This window comes from Takifugu rubripes, chromosome 21 (assembly GCF_901000725.2).
Source record: "Takifugu rubripes chromosome 21, fTakRub1.2, whole genome shotgun sequence".
NCBI lineage: Eukaryota > Metazoa > Chordata > Actinopteri > Tetraodontiformes > Tetraodontidae > Takifugu > Takifugu rubripes.
The window spans coordinates 15,155,277-15,175,490 of record NC_042305.1 but is presented as its reverse complement, the minus strand read 5'-3'; the positions used below and the strand labels follow the sequence as shown (position 1 = coordinate 15,175,490).

The following is a 20,214-nucleotide window of genomic DNA, read 5'->3' as shown; positions in this document are numbered from 1 at the left end:
GTCCAAATCAAAGATTGTGACCAGTGTAGCTTCATGACATCTAATACAGAGAGAATAAGCAAATAATCAAACTACTTAACCAAACCACTCAATATTGATAACCTCTTACAAAGTCGGGAGAATATGCAAAGGAAATAGCCAAAGAATTTATTTTTCAGAATTTTCCCTTTTTAAACATGATGCTGAATAGATTCAGAAAGTAGTTTTTCATGCATAATCAATTGAATATTTGTTAAAGTTCATTCTTTGGTTTTGGTTCGTCCTCATCTCGTGGGACATTAAAGGACACGTATGGACACCACTTGGTGTTGAGACACACCAGTTTCCTTAAAGTGGCCGTTTTGACGATATTGAAGCCTGTCTCTCCCCCAAAGGTGCTGGGCTTCCAGTACTCTGGGGAGCAGATGGGATTTCCAAACAGGCCTTTGAGGGAGAAAGGAGAGCCCATCTCCACCATACTCTCTCCAAATATGCTGTTAGAGTGTGTTTTCTCCAGTATCAGCCCAGGGTAAAATTCTAAGGCATCTATGTCACCGTACAGTTCCTCCAAATCTCTGGCAATTTCTACGTTGTCTGGAAATAAAGAGAGTAGTTTATAGTGCATATAGTCCTGTGTTATCATCATGTCAATAATGGTTTTCATACATTATTTAAAAAACAAAATAGGTTAAAGATAAAATTGACATATTGTCAAAATGAATTGTCAAATGAAACAAATAAACAATTTTGTTTCTCTCTTCTTACCAGTCAGTTCACTAAATGACGAGTATGGCTTGAGGTCAAATTTCTTCCGATATTCATTAAATGGCCGCAGACGATCTGCCCGAGACTCTCTGAAGAGCGACTTTATGACTCCCAGTATATGTTCATTGAAGTTTTGACCCCCGCCTATCTGCAATGTAGATAAATTGTTTTAGTATTTTTGCAGTACAATATTATTCACCTAAGCATCCAGTGTAGTAGAAAAAAAATGTTTCAAGTGTTGCATAAACCTGCAACAACTGAAGAGGAAGCAGTACGAAGAAAAATAAATAAATGATGAATGGTAAAGAAAGAGGAAGTCCTAAAGAGATGATGCAGGATGCAGATATGCCGGATGATTGTACTGTAGATATTATCAACAGAACTAGATTCTTCACCAGCATCTCAAAGTTTGCATCTTCAGCAATGTAATAAGCTTGGCTACCTGTCCAGCCGGCTGTCGAGAAAAGGAATCCACCAATTTCTCCACCCCGTAGTGGATGAGGAGGGAATTGTTGTGGAGAAACTGGGAGTATGGGACGTCGTCTCCATCGATGAGGAAGCTGTCGGGCATCAGAGAGTGCCAGTGGTAAAGGTGGACAAACTCCACAGCGATGCGATTGCTGTAGTGGAACTGCTCTTTGAAGAGCAGGGAAGGATCAAACTTCAACTTGAACAAATAACCACTTAGATGTTGCACGTATTCTTCAATTATTATCTTAATTGTTTCTCCTGGAAGACAAAGGCAAATATTAAGTCAGGGTAAAAAAACAAACAAAAAAAACACTTCAAACTGTGACTTAACCCTCACCAATGACGATGAGCCTGGCTGTCTGAAAGAGCTGCTCATCGTCCCAGGTGGGGTGTTCTTCCTTTAAGATGTCACACAGTCTGTTGTGCTCCCTCAGCCATATGGTGGCGTACATGGAGAGACCCGGCACAAGACCAAATAACTCATTACCAATAGCCAGGCGGTGCTCTGGAGGGATAGTTGGAGGATACCTCATGTCCACAGGAACATTGCTTACTGTAGGAGGGTACATTTCTCCATTTATCAACTGATTACAAACACAAACAAAAATAGATGTTATAAAAATTGAAGTTAAGTTGAAATGAATGATCTTTGTTGCCTATTTAAAGTCTCATTGGATAATAAAATGTTCATCAGGATTACCTGATACTTCAACTTTCCATCTTTTTGTTGACGAAGTTGAAACTGTCGCATGAGGTTGTCTCCATAAATATGACTCCCGTCAACCTATATGTGAGGTCAATTCCAAAGTCAAAGAGCCAGTGTAAATACTTTAAAGAATCATAGCGTTTAGGCATAATCCTTACTATCTAATTCTAGGAATTCTGCTGCTTCCTGTCATCTCACCCCGTGTCCTAAAGCTTTGGTGAAACCACCTCCAACTCCAGGATGTGTCTTGAAAAACTGATGGGTGAAGTGTTGGGCCATGAAGGCAAACATTAGATTTGTTCCTTGAGGGTCAGGTTTGAAGACCCTTCTTTTGAAAAACTTCTCAAGCAACACGTCAGGATCAGGAAGAACAGCTTTTCCTGTGAGTAGAGACACAAGGTAAAAAGTTAACAAGGGCCTCGCAGGCCATCTGTGTGTAGTTGTGCAGCTCTTACCTTTAGTCCCCATGGGCAGAGGACAGTCTTCAGGTACCGGTGGGAGGAGTCGGGTGTAGTAGGATATGTTGTAGTAGGACTCCCAGTTGAGGTATCCGTATTTGGTGTTGTAGGTCGGAATGTCGGGAACCAGGTTGATTCGGACTTTGGGAGAATATTACATCGTTGTCCACAGATTTTTGTTTTGGAACAGAAGGATCGCTAGAACTAATGTATCAAATCAAGACGGAAGTTTCCATTCCTTTGTTTTGCCTTCCTCATCAAACTAGGGTTTGCATTGATCCTGTGAGCGGTCCAGTGGTGGACAGACCCATGTTCCTTTCTTGATCAGAGGTCTGGATAATTCTATTTTTTTCCCAGCTCAGCCCATAAAGAGGTTAAATAGTGTCTGGGCTGTGGAAGTTACTTTGCTTTTAAAGACTCTTTTAAAGTTCTCTATATAAACACATGAGTAAATCTTCTGCAAATGATGTGAGATAGTAGTTCCAAGTTCCACCCACCTGTCAGCACAAATCGCATAAATATGTCTTGCAGCAAAGAGTTGTTGACAAGGCCCCAGAACCAGTGAAAATTTGTGAGGATGAAGTGAACCACAGCAGGACTTGGCTTAAACAGGATATAAACCTTGGTCCAAAATTCAGCTGTGTACAGAAAACAAATGTGGTTTCTTTTTAAAGAGAACTACTAATGATTTTAATTATTTATGTAAATAATGTACATACGGACAGTGCAGTTGTCTCCATAGAAGCCGGTGCCAGTGCAGTCACACTGATATTGGTCTGTACCAAATCTCACACACACGCCTGCATTCTGACAGGGGTAATAACAGCAGGGATTCACTGCAAATGAGAAGTTAGTTAGACCACGATCGAAACTGCTGACAAGAAGCAGCAAGAAAGAAACTTAAAGGAACAGTATCATCTCACCAGTGACCTACTGCAGCACTGAAAGTCACAGAAACAAGACTAGAATAAACTAAAATGCACAGGTGTTTTTGTGTGTCGACAGAAAAGAGCAGAATAATCAGAGCCTATTTAATTAAATCACCCAGATATCACTGCATTTGGAAATATGTTGCCCCTGTTGCTGTCACGCTTACCCGTTCTGAACTGGCTGGTGTGATAAATATGATATTTGCATCATATGGGGCAAAAGGTTCAACATTTTTCAACCTGTTAAACCCTACTTATTATGCCTGCCTTCTAAACTGGCTTCCTGTGGTGTGTCATTGGCTGCAGAAGTTTAATGAGATAAGGAGACGTGCATCTTTTTCTTCCTGTGAGGCTTCACTGATAAGCTTATCGGGCTGTGAATGCATGCATATTCTTTCAAATCGCTGATGTTGCTTGAAACCAGGAAGCAACTTTCCATTTATCTGTGACTCATCAGATTAAGTTATGCAGCCACTTCTGTTGCTTACTGACTGCCTCAGTTTATAGATGGTGACTTCTTTTTAATGAGTTTTTGACTTTATTACTCAGTAGTATGATGAATGATGCGGTGACTCAGTATGTCTTTTCTCAGATCATTGCATCTGTTTTACAAAAGGGGAACAATGCAACACAATACTTCATAAAACACAGCGAAAGGTTCGTGATGAGTATAAATAAAATGGCCTAAACTTTACTGCATCAAATATTTGCCATTTAATTTACCTTCATAATTTTTTTTTCTGTAAAGTCATCAATATTAGAAAGTTAAATTATATTCCATTATGAGTATACCCCCAACAATACATGAATAAAAAAATATGCTACAGGGTACATGTTGATTAAGAATATTGGAGTATATTTAACATTAACTAAGGATTTCAAAGGTGTTATCAGCTCTTTTTGCAAATTCCGATGGGCATTTATGATTTAAGATGTTGTTACTTTTGATTATTCATTATCAAAAATACGAAAACACAGAAAGAAAAAACCCAAAAGGCGACTTACCAGAATTTGAGTCACCAGTTGATGACATGCTCTCCAGCAGCAGCAGCAGGTTTACGAGCATGCAGGCAGGGAAGCTGATAAAGGCTGCAAAATGGAATAACCATTGAAGTCAGCATTGTTTTTGTGGTCACTCCTCAGGGATTAAACATATTTTACCTTTCATACATTACCTTTCATTATTTCTGGAAGCTGAGTTGTTTTAAAGAAAGATGAAAGTTAAATCAACCCTCAGTCCCTCTCCTTCATAACCTCTGAATATGGCCTGACAGGCTTCACACTATCATTTATAGGGATTGAGAGAGAGAAGAGGAGGCAACTGACAGTTTCCTTCCTGAAGCCAAAAGGCAGAAAATACGTTTTCAATTACAGAATTTGTTTGATTCTGATAAATCGAGGTTGACTCTTATTGCAAAGTGATACTTTTTTTTTATATTTAAAAGTCGCATTTACAGATGTACGTCTGCTTCAAATTGCTGACTTTTATTTGTCATATCAGTGGGGGTCTAAAATAGGGCGATGCCTCAGGAAGAGCTCCATCTCCACCTGCTGGTAAAATGGCTTCACACAAAAGTCTTGTTAAAAACAACACTAAATGACAGCATTGGCAGATATGCCGGATGACTGTGCTGTAGATATTATCAAAAGAACTAGATTCTTCACCAGCATGTCAAACTAGCATCTACAGCAATGTAATAAGCTTGGCTACCTGTCTCACTGGCTGTTGAGACAAGGGATCCACCAATTTCTCCATCCCGTAGTGGATGAGGAGGGAATTGTAGATGGACAAAATCCACAGTGATGCGGTTATTGTTGTGGAGCTGCACTTTTTACCTGCTGTAGAGATAAATCTTCAACTTGAACAAATAACCACTCAGATATTGTAACTATTCTTCAATAATGATCTTAAATGTTCCCCCTGGTAAACAAAGACAAAGCCAAATATTAACTAAGGAAAAATCATTCTCTTCAAACTCTGGATTTTGAACAGCTATGATTGGTTACTTCAGTTAGAAGGTTGAGTGACCTAACCTCACTAATGCTGATGAGCCTGGCTGTCTGAAAGAGCTGCTCATCATCTCAGGTGGGGTGTTCTTCCTTTAAGATGTCACACAGTCTGTTGTGCGCCCTCAGCCATATGGTGGCGTACATGGAGAGACCCGGCACAAGACCAAATAACTCATGACCAATGGCCAGGCGGTGCTCTGGAGGGATAGTTGGACTTTAGATTTTTTTTTTTTTTTTTCGGTCTCACAACACATTTCTGTGTCAGTGTGGTCTGCAGTGGTAAATAGCCTATGACAACATGATTTTGATGTCAAGTAATTGCATTAATCTGTATAGTGGATAAGGTGACTGACTTACAGGCCCAAGGCTCCTGATGGGTCACATAAACTGGCTTATGGCCCCCGCTGTTGACTGAGCTCTAGTGGTAGTGAATAAAGAGTGAGCGCACACGTGTGTTTCTCATTACTGATGCAAATTGATCCATCTGTTCCAGGCAAAAGCGCAAAAAAAAAAAAAGTTGGAATTGGAGTTGAGGTTTTGAAAAAACGACGCCAATCCAGGAACAAAGAGATTGTCGTAATGCCAAGAACAGATAGGACCTGTGCAACATTTCCAAACGATGAAGTAACTTCCCTCTGAGTATCTGCGCATTACAACAAATTAGGGCTCACATGTGTTCAATGCGTGGTCAAAGTTTAATCCCTCTTTAGGGACTTTGACGGTGACATTTGATGTTCACTGCTTCTTTACAATATTGAAATTGTGACACCCTAAAGAGCCACCTAACTGCAAGAAACTACTACACTGTCACACCCTGTCTGCTTTAAAATACTTTAAATCTCTTTCTAAACTTTTGAATACAAGTAATTAACACATTTTCTTCCTGGAAATGAACATGTTCTTTTCATCACATTGCCCTTCAGGTGAGTGTTACGGCACAAAACCATGTAATAAACAGTGATTTCTCAATAAAATAAATAAATTAGAAAAATGCATTTTAAGCTGAAAGTCATTTTAATCTCACATACTTTACATGAAAATGTAAAATACTCAAGAATTTAACAAATATACACCAACACTTGATGGCAGATGGAGGAGTGGATGAAGATCAGATACATATTTTCACATGAAATTAATTTAAAAGTCAGCCCCACATGGAATTCAAACAGAAGCGGCTTCAGCACGATCACCAGCAGGATTAATCTGTGCAAACACAACCAACCATACATCTGCTCTCTTTATGAAAGGGTTTGATTCTCTTCTTTGTCAGTGTTACGATGAATGCTATAAAAGAAGGAGGCATCAGAAAACCATTATCACATCATTATTTCCTGGCCTAAAAGTGCCTAAATATCACTGTAAAAGTCATGTTGCTGGTTGCTGTTCTGTTTTTGCGGCAGAGTGAGCTTGCTGTTTCCTAAAGCGTTCTTGTTAATTGAGATCAGATGCTTCTCGGAGTGAAACCTGGACGAGGAGTAACCTGGAAGCATTTATTTTACAGAGACGGTGTTTAGTTAAGCTGCGCTCCCGCTCTAAACGAGCCTCGATCCAGCTCTGGTGATGAATATGATTGGTGAAAGCACCGAAGGCTGGTTCCTGACTTCTTCCTTCCCTTGGATCGGGTTGCAGATTAGCACACTTCTTTTCAGTTGTGGAGCTAGAGAAAGAAACTGACAGAGCAGTGAGGGGCGCACTGGCCAGGGCATCGTGCATTAAGTCAGATGCGATTTCCGACAGAGTGATGCGGCGGGAGGTCTTTAAGAAACCCAGCAGGTCTCATTTGGTAATCCTTTCTGAAGAAAGTACCTGCTAATTCTATAGGAGGAAGGAGGGCCCGTGATCGACTCAAATTCTTTCCCAGTTATAAAGAAAATAAAAAGTACTTTAAAACAGTAGAAATATTAAAAATCCTGTAAACTAACATATGGGAGTAAGGATCCTAATTCTTAAGGCTGTGTTGTTAAACAAAGCTTTAATAGCCACACACAGATAAATTGGAGTGAAACGCGACCCCAGGCCCTATAAAGGCAGACAAAATCGTTATCAATACCTCAGTTCTGGAAAGTCAAAAAGCAGAATCTACAAGAAGGAAACTATTCCTACTATAATATCACTGCCTGTCTGGAATATACAACCAATAAATCAATCCTATATCATGTTAACGTTGCATGTAGATGTCTTCAGTCCATTTTCAGGTTCACTAAGTTTTATTTGCACATGGTGGCCTGCCATCAGTTATTTTCTTGGTCTACCTATTGGTCTACCGTTTAGTGTCCTCAGCGTATTTTTTAAATGCTGCAAATGAACAGAGATGTGTGGGAGGGGACTGATCCTGGCCCATTCATCAGCTGTCAGAGCGCTGGCACAGTTCAGGAAAGAAAAACAAAGCCCGCTCAATGTAATGAAGTCGCACGTTTTGTTTTCATGGCTTAAAGTGCTCGTGGAGTCTGGCCTTCTGAAGTTAAGAGCGTATGAGATTTTAACAACAGGATGCAGTCATGGGCAATTATCCATCAATGTCTTCAAAATGGGAAATCCACAATTATAAAATGTTCCTTTTGAAAATTCTTGTCGATTTCTTCTCTTTCTCACTTCCCGAATGATCAAAGGATTTTCCATGAAATCAAGTAGTTCTGGTGGAACTCCAAGCTGCAGATCATTTTGCCAGAGCACCCCTTTGACACTCCCCCAGCCGATCGGCATGAGAGCGTGTCTTAAACCAGCCACCTCGCCCTGACACAGCTGAACTGATCAACAGGGTCAACAGCCTTTCAGGATATTGAAGTTGGCATCAAATTAAACAGGTAATCTCACCACTGAGGCTATTTAAAGTGACACTTTAAACACTTGAACTTAGAGTTGACCTGCCAGGGGAGATAGTGTCAGAGGACACCGGCTGAAATGACCTACAGGGTTTTCTATGATTAGGGATCCCACTCACCTCTTGATTGCTTTGGGTCACTGCAGGTGAGCCCAAGTGGTCGGAAGGAGGTAATTTTGCTCACAGAGCTGGTTACGTGATTGGGTAAGTAGCTGATCTTTGACACTGACCAAACACATAGATTGTATTCCTTCTCAAATCCTAAAGACAATCAAGTATATTTTAGAGGACCTTTTAAAAAAAAAAAAAAAGTCAACAGAGGTTGGAACATGTCCAATGAAAAGAGTCTCATAAAGAACTAATTTGTGTTCACCCAAAAATTGTATCCTAAATATTCATTGTTTTAGAAGCAAAAAACAAATTCCATTTGCCAAATTTACTGAAAACTGTTTGTTATCCAGTCAGAACAATAGTCTGGCTACTTTGTCTGAAACTACTGTACGATTTGTAATGTGGGAACCTAAAATGACAAGTTGTAGCAACTCGGATTATTAAAATGTCCTCAACTTGTCATTTTTACCTCAGAGTCTGCGTGTTTCCATCGAGGCAGCGTGAAAAATCGCTTTTTGAACGATAGTTCAGAGCAGATTTATCTGAACATTGGATGGAGAAAATCAAGAGGCATCTATGTTCCTCCGTAGTGTCTGCTTTGGTGTGGTAAAACACGATGCACTTGTGCACTAATTTTACAGCGCTCACCGGCCACTTGAGGGGTCTCAGCTTACATGCAACAGAGTGGAACCAGCGAAAACATCGTCTTTCTTTCCTCTCTCCTTTGGTGGAAGTGATCAGCTGCTTCCTGGCTGTAAATAAGCAGGCATGCTGTAATCCACTTGATAAATATCACAGAGAATACAGCAATCAGCTGAAAGCAATTTGCATGTCTGTGTTGGAGCCAGCGGCTCGTGATTTTCTCCCCTGTCATCTATCATAGACCACACGCTTGGGCCAAAATACACAATACCCCCAAATTGCTGTCATATGGAGAGCAAGCCCCCCAAAAAGCCCCTTCATTTTTCCTTGTCTGTACTTCAAATAAACTTGGATTTGTTAAATAATTCGAAGGGGTTTTTTTTTTTCCTGTTAGGCGCAACATTTCACAGAGAGGTGGTGTAATGTGCTATTTCCTTTTGTTAAAAGTTCGGGGCTATGATCGGATTGTTGTTTATTTTGATCCAAATGCAGCGCTCTGAAAGGCTAAACACCCGTGGAGTTTTTATGCATCTCGGTGTTTCTGCAAGGTCCATGTGAATGCTCAGGAGTGCGTTTATGCACATGCATCCCAATGAGCACAGCTGTTGTTGTTGGAAATCCAGGCTTGAGGGGGGACTTGAACATTTGGTGGTCACTTGTCTGCAAAACAATATAGATGTGAGTAACCTCTGGCTGCAGTTTTAGCCTGTAAATATTTTTCAGGTTGTGCTCTTACTCTGACCTGATAATCTTTCAGCTGAAACACCTCGTGGCACTCACATGGAACTACGGTGGCAGTAGTTCTACAGAAACAAGATAAGGCCTCAGTGTTGCGTTTAGGGCTCCCTCCGCCCTTCTCTAAACATTTTCTCTCAGCCAACATGCCAAGCAGGACATCAGTCATCCCTGGAACTCTGCTTTGTGCTGGATGTACGTATGTAGCACTGAAAGAAAGCGGTATGTGTCACGCAGAGTGTGTTTTGTGTGCCCCTCGCTCCAAAGAATCTACAAAAAAAGTAAGAATTGGCCAAAAACAGGAACTGCAGGAGAGGAAAAAATGAAATAGCATAAACATGGCTAAGTACAATGAGGGGCTGTGTAGAACTATTTTTTTAAATGAGGCAACAGGTCGTACATTAGTGCTTCACTGTAATAATAATAATAATAATAATAATGTTAAAATCCATATGCAGGCACAATAGAATTAGACACATGTAACCACAGGATCACTTCTGAGCACCTTATTAACATCTCTGATGACGACCAGCCATTGTTCAGACATTCTTAACGCAGTTATTTCCTCACATTTAGCACCAAATTCCACCCTCATGTGAACCTTAAAGCAGCTCTACCATTAACCGCAATGCACGTCATGCATTGTTGACATGCAGGCATCAAACTGTCCACTGGGGCTTGTTGGATGTCTAATGGCTTTAGCATGTGCTAAAGTTTGTTTTATGCTGATCCCTTATTGTCTTTGTGGGTCACAGCTGAAGGAAGGACACTTCCCTAGCACACGGACGTGGGGTATTCACAGTCAAAGCAGGATGCAACAGGTGACTGGACCTCAGGTATTGTCAGAAGGTCGTTGTATTTTATGTTGCCAGCTCTTTGAAGAGGAAATAGTGTTGAGATGAGGTGTACAAACACCGATGGAACATTGCTGGAATCCTGTTTAATGGCGGGTTATTTACAGCATGGATTAGACCCTTATACCTTTTTTTTAAATGAGGGAGCCTATGAAAATTCGAATTGTCTCCGACCTCTTTATACAGTTGGTGCTGTCTGACCTGTATCATTTAGAGACGAATATTTGGTGAATTGCAGAAACAAGACTGAGGACCTTGTTCATGATTTTGATTTCTCACTTTTGTCTATCTAAAATGGTAAAAAGAAAATATATAGATAAAATAGCCACGATTGGACCCCTAAGATACTCGTTAAAAAATGCCACCCACCACATTGTTGTTGTTGACAATAAAAAAAGCAAATAAATGATATTGGAGTGACTATTTTGGAGCTTGAAAACAGCTAAATTCCTTAAATTCCTGTCTGTAGTACACTCTGTTGGATGTTGGTAGAGCTTGAACTATTTTCCTGCAGAAAAAGAGAAATAACTGTGATGCAGATCATATTTAAGATTGTATATACTAAGTATATCTTTGTATAAACTTGGCTAGATTAGCAAAGTTAACAGGCAAAGAGCTTCTTTGGAACATTGAACCAGTCGGGCCTGCCAGGAGAAAAGAGAGTTTAAACAATGAGCATATTTCCATTGACAATAAAAGATCTGATATTTTTCAAGGGACTCCATCTGCCACCTCCAACAATTCCAGTTGTGGTTTAATACAGGGGGAAATAAAGGAGAGGTGTGTCTCTCTGGGAGAAGCAATAGGAGAAAAGAAAGCAAAGTGTATTTCTAAATAATTCAATAAAGTTGTGTCACTGGAATTATTGTATACCCATATATATGGAAAATGTGTCCAGATCCACAACAACACAACAAAATATAGCAGAAATATAATAGGTCAACCCGAATATTTTCACAAGTCAGTGTGGATAAATATTTAGAACATAAAATCATAACCAGTTGTTAAGAAAGGTTAATTACAGCACTCACAACACTGGCTTTGAATCAGGTAGTCAGTCTGTCGTGGAGACTAAATGGGTAAAATGGAAGTCTTTTTTTATTTTTTTTTATTTTTTTTACTTTCATGCTTAAATTGCATTAAAAAAATCTCAGTTTCGATCTACAAGTTTCAGTTTTTGCCCATAAAGGTTTCAGTTAATATGGACATTCTTATGGATGGAGTAATAGTTTTTAAATGCAATGTTTGAGCCCATTTGCAAAAAAAGTAAATGCAGGATTAAAAGACAAGGTACAACATGATCAACAGAAATGGAAAATGAGATTTTTTTTTTTTTTCCCCAGTCACCTTCTTGTCAATAAACTGGACAACACGTCCAAAGTGTTTCTCATTCATAGTGTTTCTAAAAGCCTTTTGACATTTCTGGACCAGTCCCACACTGGTCAAACACCCTTCACTCTTTTCACCAACAGACAATGATAATGGAGGTAAAATGGTACTTTTCTCCTGGGACTCCTCCCACATCTTGACCAGTACACTTCCAGCTGACCCTGCTCCATCTGGTAATTACAGTTAATGCTCACAAGTGTGTAATGTAAAGAGACCAGAACAATGTCATTCTGCTTTTAGAGGTGTTTTTTAACAGATCAATAATAGTTAGAGGAGCATTGATTTAACAGAAGCCTTCACTACATATCATTTCCACACCCCTCTTAGCCAAACCTAAAGATTTTCCACTCAACTCTTGAATGTGTGGGACACTACAGTGACAGACTAGAGTGATCATTTTTGTTCTTCAAAGTCTGGAAGGAAGTCACGACTGAGTTGGTGCTCAGTGTTACACACAGTCCCTCTCTTGGCATAACGGGAATGCCTGGACTGGTGTGATAATGAAGAAAACACGTGGAGTCTTTATGAGACAGGATGGAGCTTTGACACCTCTGGGGGAAGAAGACCACAACGTGCAGTTCCCCATTTTGCCACTAGGTGGCAAGTGCCTTTTGTAATGCGTGACAGATAAAAACAAGTGTTTACTTTGGTCATCTGTATACTTCAACTTTACAGGGAGGGTTTTTTCCTCACCTCCTACTCCTTTAAAACAACATTGTACAGTGGGACAGTGTAAAAGAAGGAGTGGATTCTGAGAATAACATAGTCAACAGGGCAACCAACATGTTGTGGGGTGGGGCTTTTCACTTGAAATAAAGAGGTATTTAATTTGAAACAAAATGCCACTTTATTAAAATTAGGAACTCATTTTTTAAGCACGGTGTCCCACTCCCTCCACCAACCCCCTCCGTGAATTCTGGATTCCAAATTTATTTTCAGGATTTGCAGATTAATCTATTTTGAGCTGAAATTTATGGTCAGCAATTGTTTTTATGGAATTCTGAATTTAATGTAAAACATTTTGAATAGTTCTCAGAATTCATAATTTTTTTATTCACACACACACAAAAAAAATTGAATAAGTCCACCCAGCAGCATTAACAAGAATATACTTCTGTCAAGTAAACCTGACTGTTTAGCACAACCTCAATTGCTTAATGATATCGTTTAAATTGGGATGCAGTGAACTGCTATGTTACACATCTTTCTTCTTTTGCCTCTTCCATATTTCACCATCATTGCTTTGTCTTTAACATAAATGTTATGCATCCAGACAGGATTCCACAATCCTTTTAAAGAGCAACACAATCATCCAGTTTATGTTTGATTTAGATTTCAATTTCCATTTTGAAGTTGTCACACTCCATTTGTGAGCCAGCACAGCATCATTGTCCAAGTTGTCAGGGTGAACTTTGATAAATTGTGGTCAATTACCTTTATTTATAATGTCAAATTATACATTGAGATGGCTTGTAATGTTAGGGGGTAATTCCTGGACCTGGTCCTCTCTCTGTGGAATTAGCATATTTAACCCTTCATAAAAACTTGCACATTAGCTTGATTTGATTGCCCCATTTTTGTGTGTGTGTGAGAGTGTGTGTGTGTGTGCGTGTGTGTGTGCGTGTGCGTGTGTGTGTGTGTGTGTGTGTGTGCGTGTGTGTGTGTGTGTGTGTGTGTGTGTGTGTGTGTGTGTGTGTGTGTGTTTATGTTTAGTTTTGACAGACCAAAACCTTTTGGAACGCTGTGATTTATTGATTGACAGGTGATTCTGTCAAAGGCGACAGGACCCAAACTTGGATCCTTATCGGTCCAGCCAACAAGTGGTTTCACTAAAAGGGGTCGTCAAGCTGGGAGTTTCCAGACTTTTTGGGGGGGTCTTGTTCTTAATGAGTTGGTAGAGCAGAGAGGTGGCTCTGCTGGGCCGATGCATCACATCCTGCCTGACTGAACTGGAGGAAAGAGGCGCTCGATATCTTTCCCGATTTGCTGTTATCCAGAAAAGTTCATTCATTCGGATTAATTTTTGCCTTAAAGAAAGCGAGGGGTAGAGTTTTTTTTGGGTTTTTTTTTTTCTTCTTCTTGTTGCCTGTTTTTCTTTCTTTTTTCTTTTTTTAAGACGCGTCCATTCGATTTATTCGAGGTATTTTGTTATGGTTTCGCTTCTTCTGGGAAGTTTTCCATCTTGCGTATTTTTTGGTTCCAACATTTCATCCCATCTTATTTTTCTGTCTCCAATATTTATACCGTGGCAGTAATTAACAGAATCTCGCACCCCCGTTCATTTTGACAGAATGAAGGACAACACGGACTCCGGATTGCCACCCAAGCGCAGGTTTTTTGGCAGTTTATGAATGCAGCTCCAATCATCCAGGGAGCCTCAAGTATTTAAACGGCGGTCCATCATGTGAACGAGACAATCAAGCTCCTTTATGTCTCAAGATCAGCTGCACTTTCTGCACATTGTCTGTTTTGAATAGACCGATCTCAAATTGAGCCTCTTCACTTTTGAGATTTTTCGATTTTCCATTATGCGGCATTTGGAATTAAGACTTCCCTCACTCTCCCCCCGTATCTGCGTGGCTCGGTTAGTTTTTTGATTGCCAGATGACATTGACACTCGGGTTGCCACTTATCAGGCGCGGCATTTCAATCCGGCGCTAATTGCAGTCGCAGCCTATAGCGCCAAACCTTCAGCTTTCAACGCGTTTTGATTGCAGTGGAACACATCCCCCCATCGAGAAATCGGATCGATCGTGTATAGGTTTTTTCTCCTAATTGCATCAAATTTTCGTTTGTTGTCGGGGTTTAAATGCAGGGGGAACTGTTCTTCGTTGTTTTGGACCGGATATAGTGTGGGCTGCGGCAGAGATGCGTAATGCGCAGAGCAAGCTCGAGCTTCACTCCACATAGACAACGTACGAGACTAGAAAATGGTGAGCCACAAACATCTGGACGAATCTGGTTTGCAACCTTTTGATTTCTTTGTCTTTCGGTGTGCGTGTGTGTCTGTGCGTGTGTTTAGGGCTTCGTGGATTCTTTTTTTATCCCCCAGTATCGGAATTAACATCATGGATTTTGCATTTAATCAGAAGGATGGAGGAAAAAGTCACAAAACTCTCTTCATCGGCTGCCTCTAGAACGGTCCGAGGTTATCCAAAGCAACCCGAGAGCTTTACTTAGTCACATGTTTAAAAGGATGATGCGTTGGACTGTTTTAGTCGATATTTTCTCTTTTTTTCTCTCACAAAAATTGCTGAAAGCAAATGTTCTTCCGGCAACAATCTAGAACTGCTACATTTTAAAAAATGAAAACCGCTTTTCAAAAAAAAACAACCTTTTTTTGTGTGTGCTGTATTTATTTGTGTTTAATTTTCTGTCAGTCTAAGTTGGAGGTGAAGAAGGAGGCCGGTGAATCCCCTCCGTCGGAGGCCGCCTGTCTGTGCTCCCCTCCGCCAGCCAAGAACCAGTGCGCCAGCTGCGGGATGGAGATCCAAGACCGGTACCTCCTGAAGGTGAGAAATCTCAAAAGTAAAAAAACAAAAAACAGCGAGTCACATATTATGTGTTGGGACGAATTTAAGAAGCACAATTATTCCTTCAATAATCACTCTTTTTTGTCTTTCTGTTTTTCTTCCTTTTCATTTGTATTTCTAACGCTTCGACGCATCAGTCTGTATTAATTCCTCCTGTTTTCCTGCGCAGGTTAATAACCTGAACTGGCACTTGGGTTGTTTGGAATGTTCAGTCTGCAGAGCGTCTCTACGCCAACACAACAGCTGCTACGTCAAAAACAAAGAAATCTTCTGCAAACTGGATTATTTCAGGTAAAATGAAGGTTTCACTTCGCCGCGCATCGTGTAAACATTTATCAGGGAGCAAATCGGACACGATTAACATCCTTGAACGGCCATTTTTATCATTTTCTCACGCATCCATTTACGTAATCATTTATTTATTTTTAAATGCGTTTATCAAGGAACCAATTAATAACGACCTCACTAATTCAGTGTGTCTAGTTTTTAAAATAGAGTTCGAGTTTGTATTTTTTTTTTAAATTGCTGAGCATTAAATAGGTCGCAGAAGATTCAAAACTCATTTAGTTATTTGCATATTATTTAAATTATTCAAATAATACTTCAGTATAACATATTAAAAATATGTAAGAATTAGGGTTTTTAGCCTTTCATTTAAGAATCTAATAAAACAAAAAATAAAACGTAACTTAGCATAAATTAAATCAAAGAATAATTCATGTTGTATTTTAAACAGTTTTGTTTATTGGACATTTAAAAAAAAGAATTTATTCCTGACGAAGGCTGAGCATTGTTGAAGAAACGTATTGGCCACAAGCATCTTTATTTTTTCAGGGCTTCTTATCTGCTGATGCGTATCACAGCAAACTATTTTAAGGGACAAAATTGGCTTTGCCACCTTTTGATAATGGGTGTCAATGCAGCGTGGAACTTTAGGTCTGTGTGATCACTGACGGGAGGCCTCACAAAGATCTAATCTCTGTTTATTGATGAAAAAACTGTTTTAAGGTCACAACCTGCCATCACAGTTTTACATCTTTTTTCCTAGGATCAAACAATTCTAATAATTTACCATGTGCAAATTTGTGTATGTAATACCGTCACAAAAAGATGATTGCGTGTTAAAACATGGCATAAAATTTAGTTAAGCTTCATCTCATATCTTCATCCTCACAGTAGGTTTGGTACAAAGTGTGCCCAGTGTGGCAGGCAGGTGTACGCCAGTGACTGGGTGCGGCGGGCTCGGGGCAGCGTGTACCACCTGGCCTGCTTCGCCTGCTTCTCCTGTAAGAGGCAGCTGTCCACCGGGGAGGAGTTCGGCCTGGTGGAGGGCAGGGTGCTCTGCCGGAGCCACTATGACATCATGCTAGACAACCTCCGCAGGGCTGCAGAAAATGGTAAAAAACATGGAAGCTTGCATTTGATTTGTATCTATCTATCTATCTATCTATCTATCTATCTATCTATCTATCTATCTATCTATCTATCTATCTATCCATCCATCCATCCATCCATCCATCCATCCATCCATCCATCCATCCATCCATCCATCCATCCATCCATCCATCCATCCATCCACCCATCCACCAATGACATCCTGTATGAAGTGTTAGGATGTGGTTTGACCTGAGTGTGTGTGTTGGAAGGCACTGGGCTGACCCTGGAAGGTGCTCTTCCCTCTGACCAGGACTGTCAGCCAAAGCCGGCCAAGAGGGCGCGGACGTCGTTCACTGCCGAGCAGCTGCAGGTAGACTCGGCTCTGGCCCTCACGTGCGCGCTGCACTCTGTCCTGGGGGTTGGTGTTGTTTGACCTGTGTGTGTGCCTGTGCAGGTGATGCAGTCCCAGTTTGCTCAGGACAACAACCCTGACGCTCAGACGCTGCAGAAACTGGCAGAGATGACGGGGCTGAGCCGCCGAGTCATACAGGTGGGGAGAGACCGGGACCTTCGGCACATGTTCGTGAACGTTTGCTTAAGCAGGCGTTTTTCACACAGGTTTCTGGGCTGGTTCAGTCACTGGTCGTATTTATCGGGGATTAGTCTCACTGCTTTTGTTTCCGTGATTTCCGAAGCCATAAAATATCAACCCTTGATAAGTCTTTTCATCTAAAAGAGAGATGAGCTTTAAATTAACATCTGTCTTTTGGATTTAGGGAGGGGCTCCCCAGGCAGGACACTCCATGTGTGTACAATTATTATATTATACATTTAAAGTCTATAATTAAACAATGACCAGTAAAAAAGCTTTGAGGATCCAGCAGGCATGCACACAGAGCTCTCTGCCAAAGTTCCTATACTATAATTACCAGCATAGGGAACCATCCACCTTGGTTATAACCACTTTGGCTGAGGTAGCGTCATGGTCTCGTGGAATGAACGAGCAAGTTCTTTTTTTAAAAAAAAAAGGAATTCACTACGTGAACAATGTTTGAAATCGACACATGTTGAGCAGATGCATCATGAGATCTCGAAACAAGATTTAGGCTTTTGGTGATTAACTCTTCATACGTGTGGCTCAAAACTAGCATACTTCTCTCTGCGGTTAATGCACAAACATCAGCTCCAGATCGTCTGTCGAGGCAACAAACGTCTATTTTTGCTTTCACCGTTGCAGATATTCATAGCAGTTTTTGTCCTGGACACAAAAGGGTGGACAAAAAATGACAAAATCAGCCTGCGACACACTAGGATTATCTATCTACTGTCTCTGTCTCTCTCTCTTACACACACACACACACACACACACACACACACACTGCTGGATGATCACATCATGTGTAAAATTTTCCAGGTCTGGTTTCAGAACTGCCGCGCACGACACAAAAAGCAGCCGCCCCAGAACAGCTTCTCCCAGAGCGCTCCGCTGTCCAGGATGCCGACATCGCTGCCAGACGATATCCCCTACTCGCCCTTCAGCGGTCTGGACCAGCCGCACCTCCTGGCCCTGCACGGATACCTGGACAGTGAGTGTCAGACGTCTGACCCACACAGAATATTATTTGTAGAAACCCTACCATGAACACATCAGTTACACCCCAGAGATTTTCCTCAGCTACCTTCAAACACAGGAGCCCACCGGGACCACACACCTAAGGTGCCCGTAGGTCACGGACAAAATAAAATAAAATGTCTCCTGTATCAAGTATTCCTGAGGTGTTTTTCTTCATCTGAGTTGTGTCAGACAGTTTGAGTCGATGCAAATATCAATTTCACCACCACAACTGCATCCAGAACGTCTTAATGCGCAGTAATTTGATGTTGCTTCTCTCCTCCGTGCAGCGCATCCCTTCTCCGTCCTGGCCGCGCAGAGCCAGTTGACCCATCCGTCCATCTCGTTGCCGCAGCTGCCAATCAGCCGCTGACCTCTGCTGTATGATTTCCATGGCGTCTGGACTCCAGGAGTTCAATCCCCCACCACAGCAGGGACTTTCCCCCCCATTTTCAGTATCTGGTTGTTTGTTAAAAGACAGCTGAGCTGAAGTTCTGAAGGAACTGGACTGTGTCCATTGGATATCCCACCACTGGGCCACGGGGGAGTTTTTCTGTTGTTGGGCAGTGAAGATGGACACTTTTACTCTTCATTTTTCCAATAGCATGTGAGGCATTTCATCAGAGGGGGAATCATGCTCACCTTTTGATATTGCCGCAATACCAACACAGAAGAAGGAAAAGAGGGAGCGTTGCCGCGGTAAAACATTAAAAACCTCAGCATATTTCTTACATTGGTGACGTACGTTTGCAGCCATACTGTCCTTCATGGTTCTATCTGAAAAGTCTTATTTATTGACAGTGAAACTTTCCATTTTAAAAAAAAAAAGCACTTTTAACTGTTTTTTTGTCAAATGCTTGCAGTGATTGTACAGCGTAAATACTGTTATGAGGTTCTAAAATGTATCAGAGCTGTGATGACAACGGTTTGTTGTTTTGGTTGTTTCAATAAATCAGAATCTGGTTGGTTCAGTTGTGCAGAGGTGTGTGCGTCCGCAACACATTTTCAAAGGGATGTTGGGACAGAAACGTGTAGAACATTAACACAGGTGATTATTTTTAGACTACGAGTGGCTGTCAGAGGCCAAGTAGCTGTTATGGCGGGGTTCTACTCTGCTCCAAACCTGCACATTATCTCCAATTTACACTCCACAGGAAATGTGATCAGTTATACGGTGAAAACGATTCAGCGTGGACATTGATTTGGCACTTTGTTAGCTTTTGTGAGGCCTTTTGACACAAATTATCTCCACTTCTGACTGACGACACTTAAGAGTCTGGGATGGAAAGAACGGAGGTGACTGTGAGTCAAAGAATACCACTGGATCTGGATTTTCCAAACTGGATTGATTTTTTTTTTTTCAACCATTGTAACAAAATAACTCCCCCAATTTTCCACCGAGTGCAGTCATTTATTTTTAGACTACGGTGAAAGTGTCATGTGTGAAACATGACTGCTTCCTCAGTTTTGTTAATGCTGCTGCAGCGATTTGACATTTTAATGCCAATTCTAGCACATTTTGGAATGCTTTGCTAAAAATTGATCACAGCCAGGGTAACAAACAAGCAATGAGCCTGTAAAATGTCAAGACAAGCTGACAAATTACTTTACTTTCTTGAAAATGTGTCGTCTGAAAGCAAACATGACTGTATGGCAGTGCTGGAAGACTTCAGAAGCTTCAGAAGATCTTATGTTTGGGTTGTCGGTTTCCAGTATCAAAGAAATTGTTCCAAAAATTGAAGAGAAGTAAACTTCTGTATATGAGAGACAGCATACCATGTAAGTAGGAACCGTAGAAGCTTACATTAACTCCTGCGAAATG

The 20,214-nt window shown here is 40.9% G+C and overlaps 2 protein-coding genes across 9 annotated transcripts; one reads left to right on the top strand and one right to left on the bottom strand.

The window, feature by feature from the left end:
- Positions 1-124: 124 nt before the first annotated feature.
- Positions 125-4,580, bottom strand: ptgs1 (prostaglandin-endoperoxide synthase 1). The gene is made up of 11 exons (XM_011615980.2): positions 4,484-4,580; positions 4,314-4,397; positions 3,099-3,215; positions 2,877-3,017; positions 2,377-2,520; positions 2,120-2,301; positions 1,916-1,999; positions 1,553-1,799; positions 1,187-1,473; positions 745-892; positions 125-573 (listed from the first exon to the last, which is right to left on the bottom strand). Exons 1-11 carry the CDS (start codon positions 4,488-4,490, stop codon positions 233-235), a joined length of 1,782 nt encoding a protein of 593 aa, XP_011614282.1. The 5' UTR covers positions 4,491-4,580; the 3' UTR covers positions 125-232.
- Positions 4,581-7,911: 3,331 nt separating this feature from the next.
- lhx6b (LIM homeobox 6b) lies at positions 7,912-19,363 on the top strand. 8 transcript variants are annotated; one of them, XM_011615983.2, is made up of 9 exons: positions 7,913-8,122; positions 8,286-8,343; positions 15,251-15,382; positions 15,573-15,694; positions 16,580-16,800; positions 17,050-17,150; positions 17,235-17,330; positions 18,195-18,366; positions 18,683-19,363. In XM_011615983.2, exons 3-9 carry the CDS (start codon positions 15,353-15,355, stop codon positions 18,763-18,765), a joined length of 825 nt encoding a protein of 274 aa, XP_011614285.1. In that variant the 5' UTR covers positions 7,913-8,122; positions 8,286-8,343; positions 15,251-15,352; the 3' UTR covers positions 18,766-19,363. The 8 variants fall into 8 exon arrangements, with proteins under 8 accessions (XP_011614286.1, XP_011614285.1, XP_011614284.1 ...); XM_011615984.2 differs by lacking the exon at positions 8,286-8,343 and having other exon boundaries at positions 7,912-8,122; XM_011615982.2 differs by lacking the exon at positions 7,913-8,122 and having other exon boundaries at positions 8,137-8,343.
- Positions 19,364-20,214: the final 851 nt, after the last annotated feature.

Bases quoted from the DNA above. Each gene is read 5' to 3' on its own strand.
- ptgs1 (XM_011615980.2), bottom strand. The intron at 1,474-1,552 runs GTGAGGGTTAAG...TTTGTCTTCCAG, and splicing joins AGCCAGGCTCATCGTCATTG to GAGAAACAATTAAGATAATA. The intron at 574-744 runs GTAAGAAGAGAG...CTTTATTTCCAG, and splicing joins GTCATTTAGTGAACTGACTG to ACAACGTAGAAATTGCCAGA.
- lhx6b (XM_029830231.1), top strand. The intron at 15,383-15,572 runs GTGAGAAATCTC...TTTCCTGCGCAG, and splicing joins AAGACCGGTACCTCCTGAAG to GTTAATAACCTGAACTGGCA. The intron at 18,367-18,682 runs GTGAGTGTCAGA...TCCTCCGTGCAG, and splicing joins CCTGCACGGATACCTGGACA to CGCATCCCTTCTCCGTCCTG.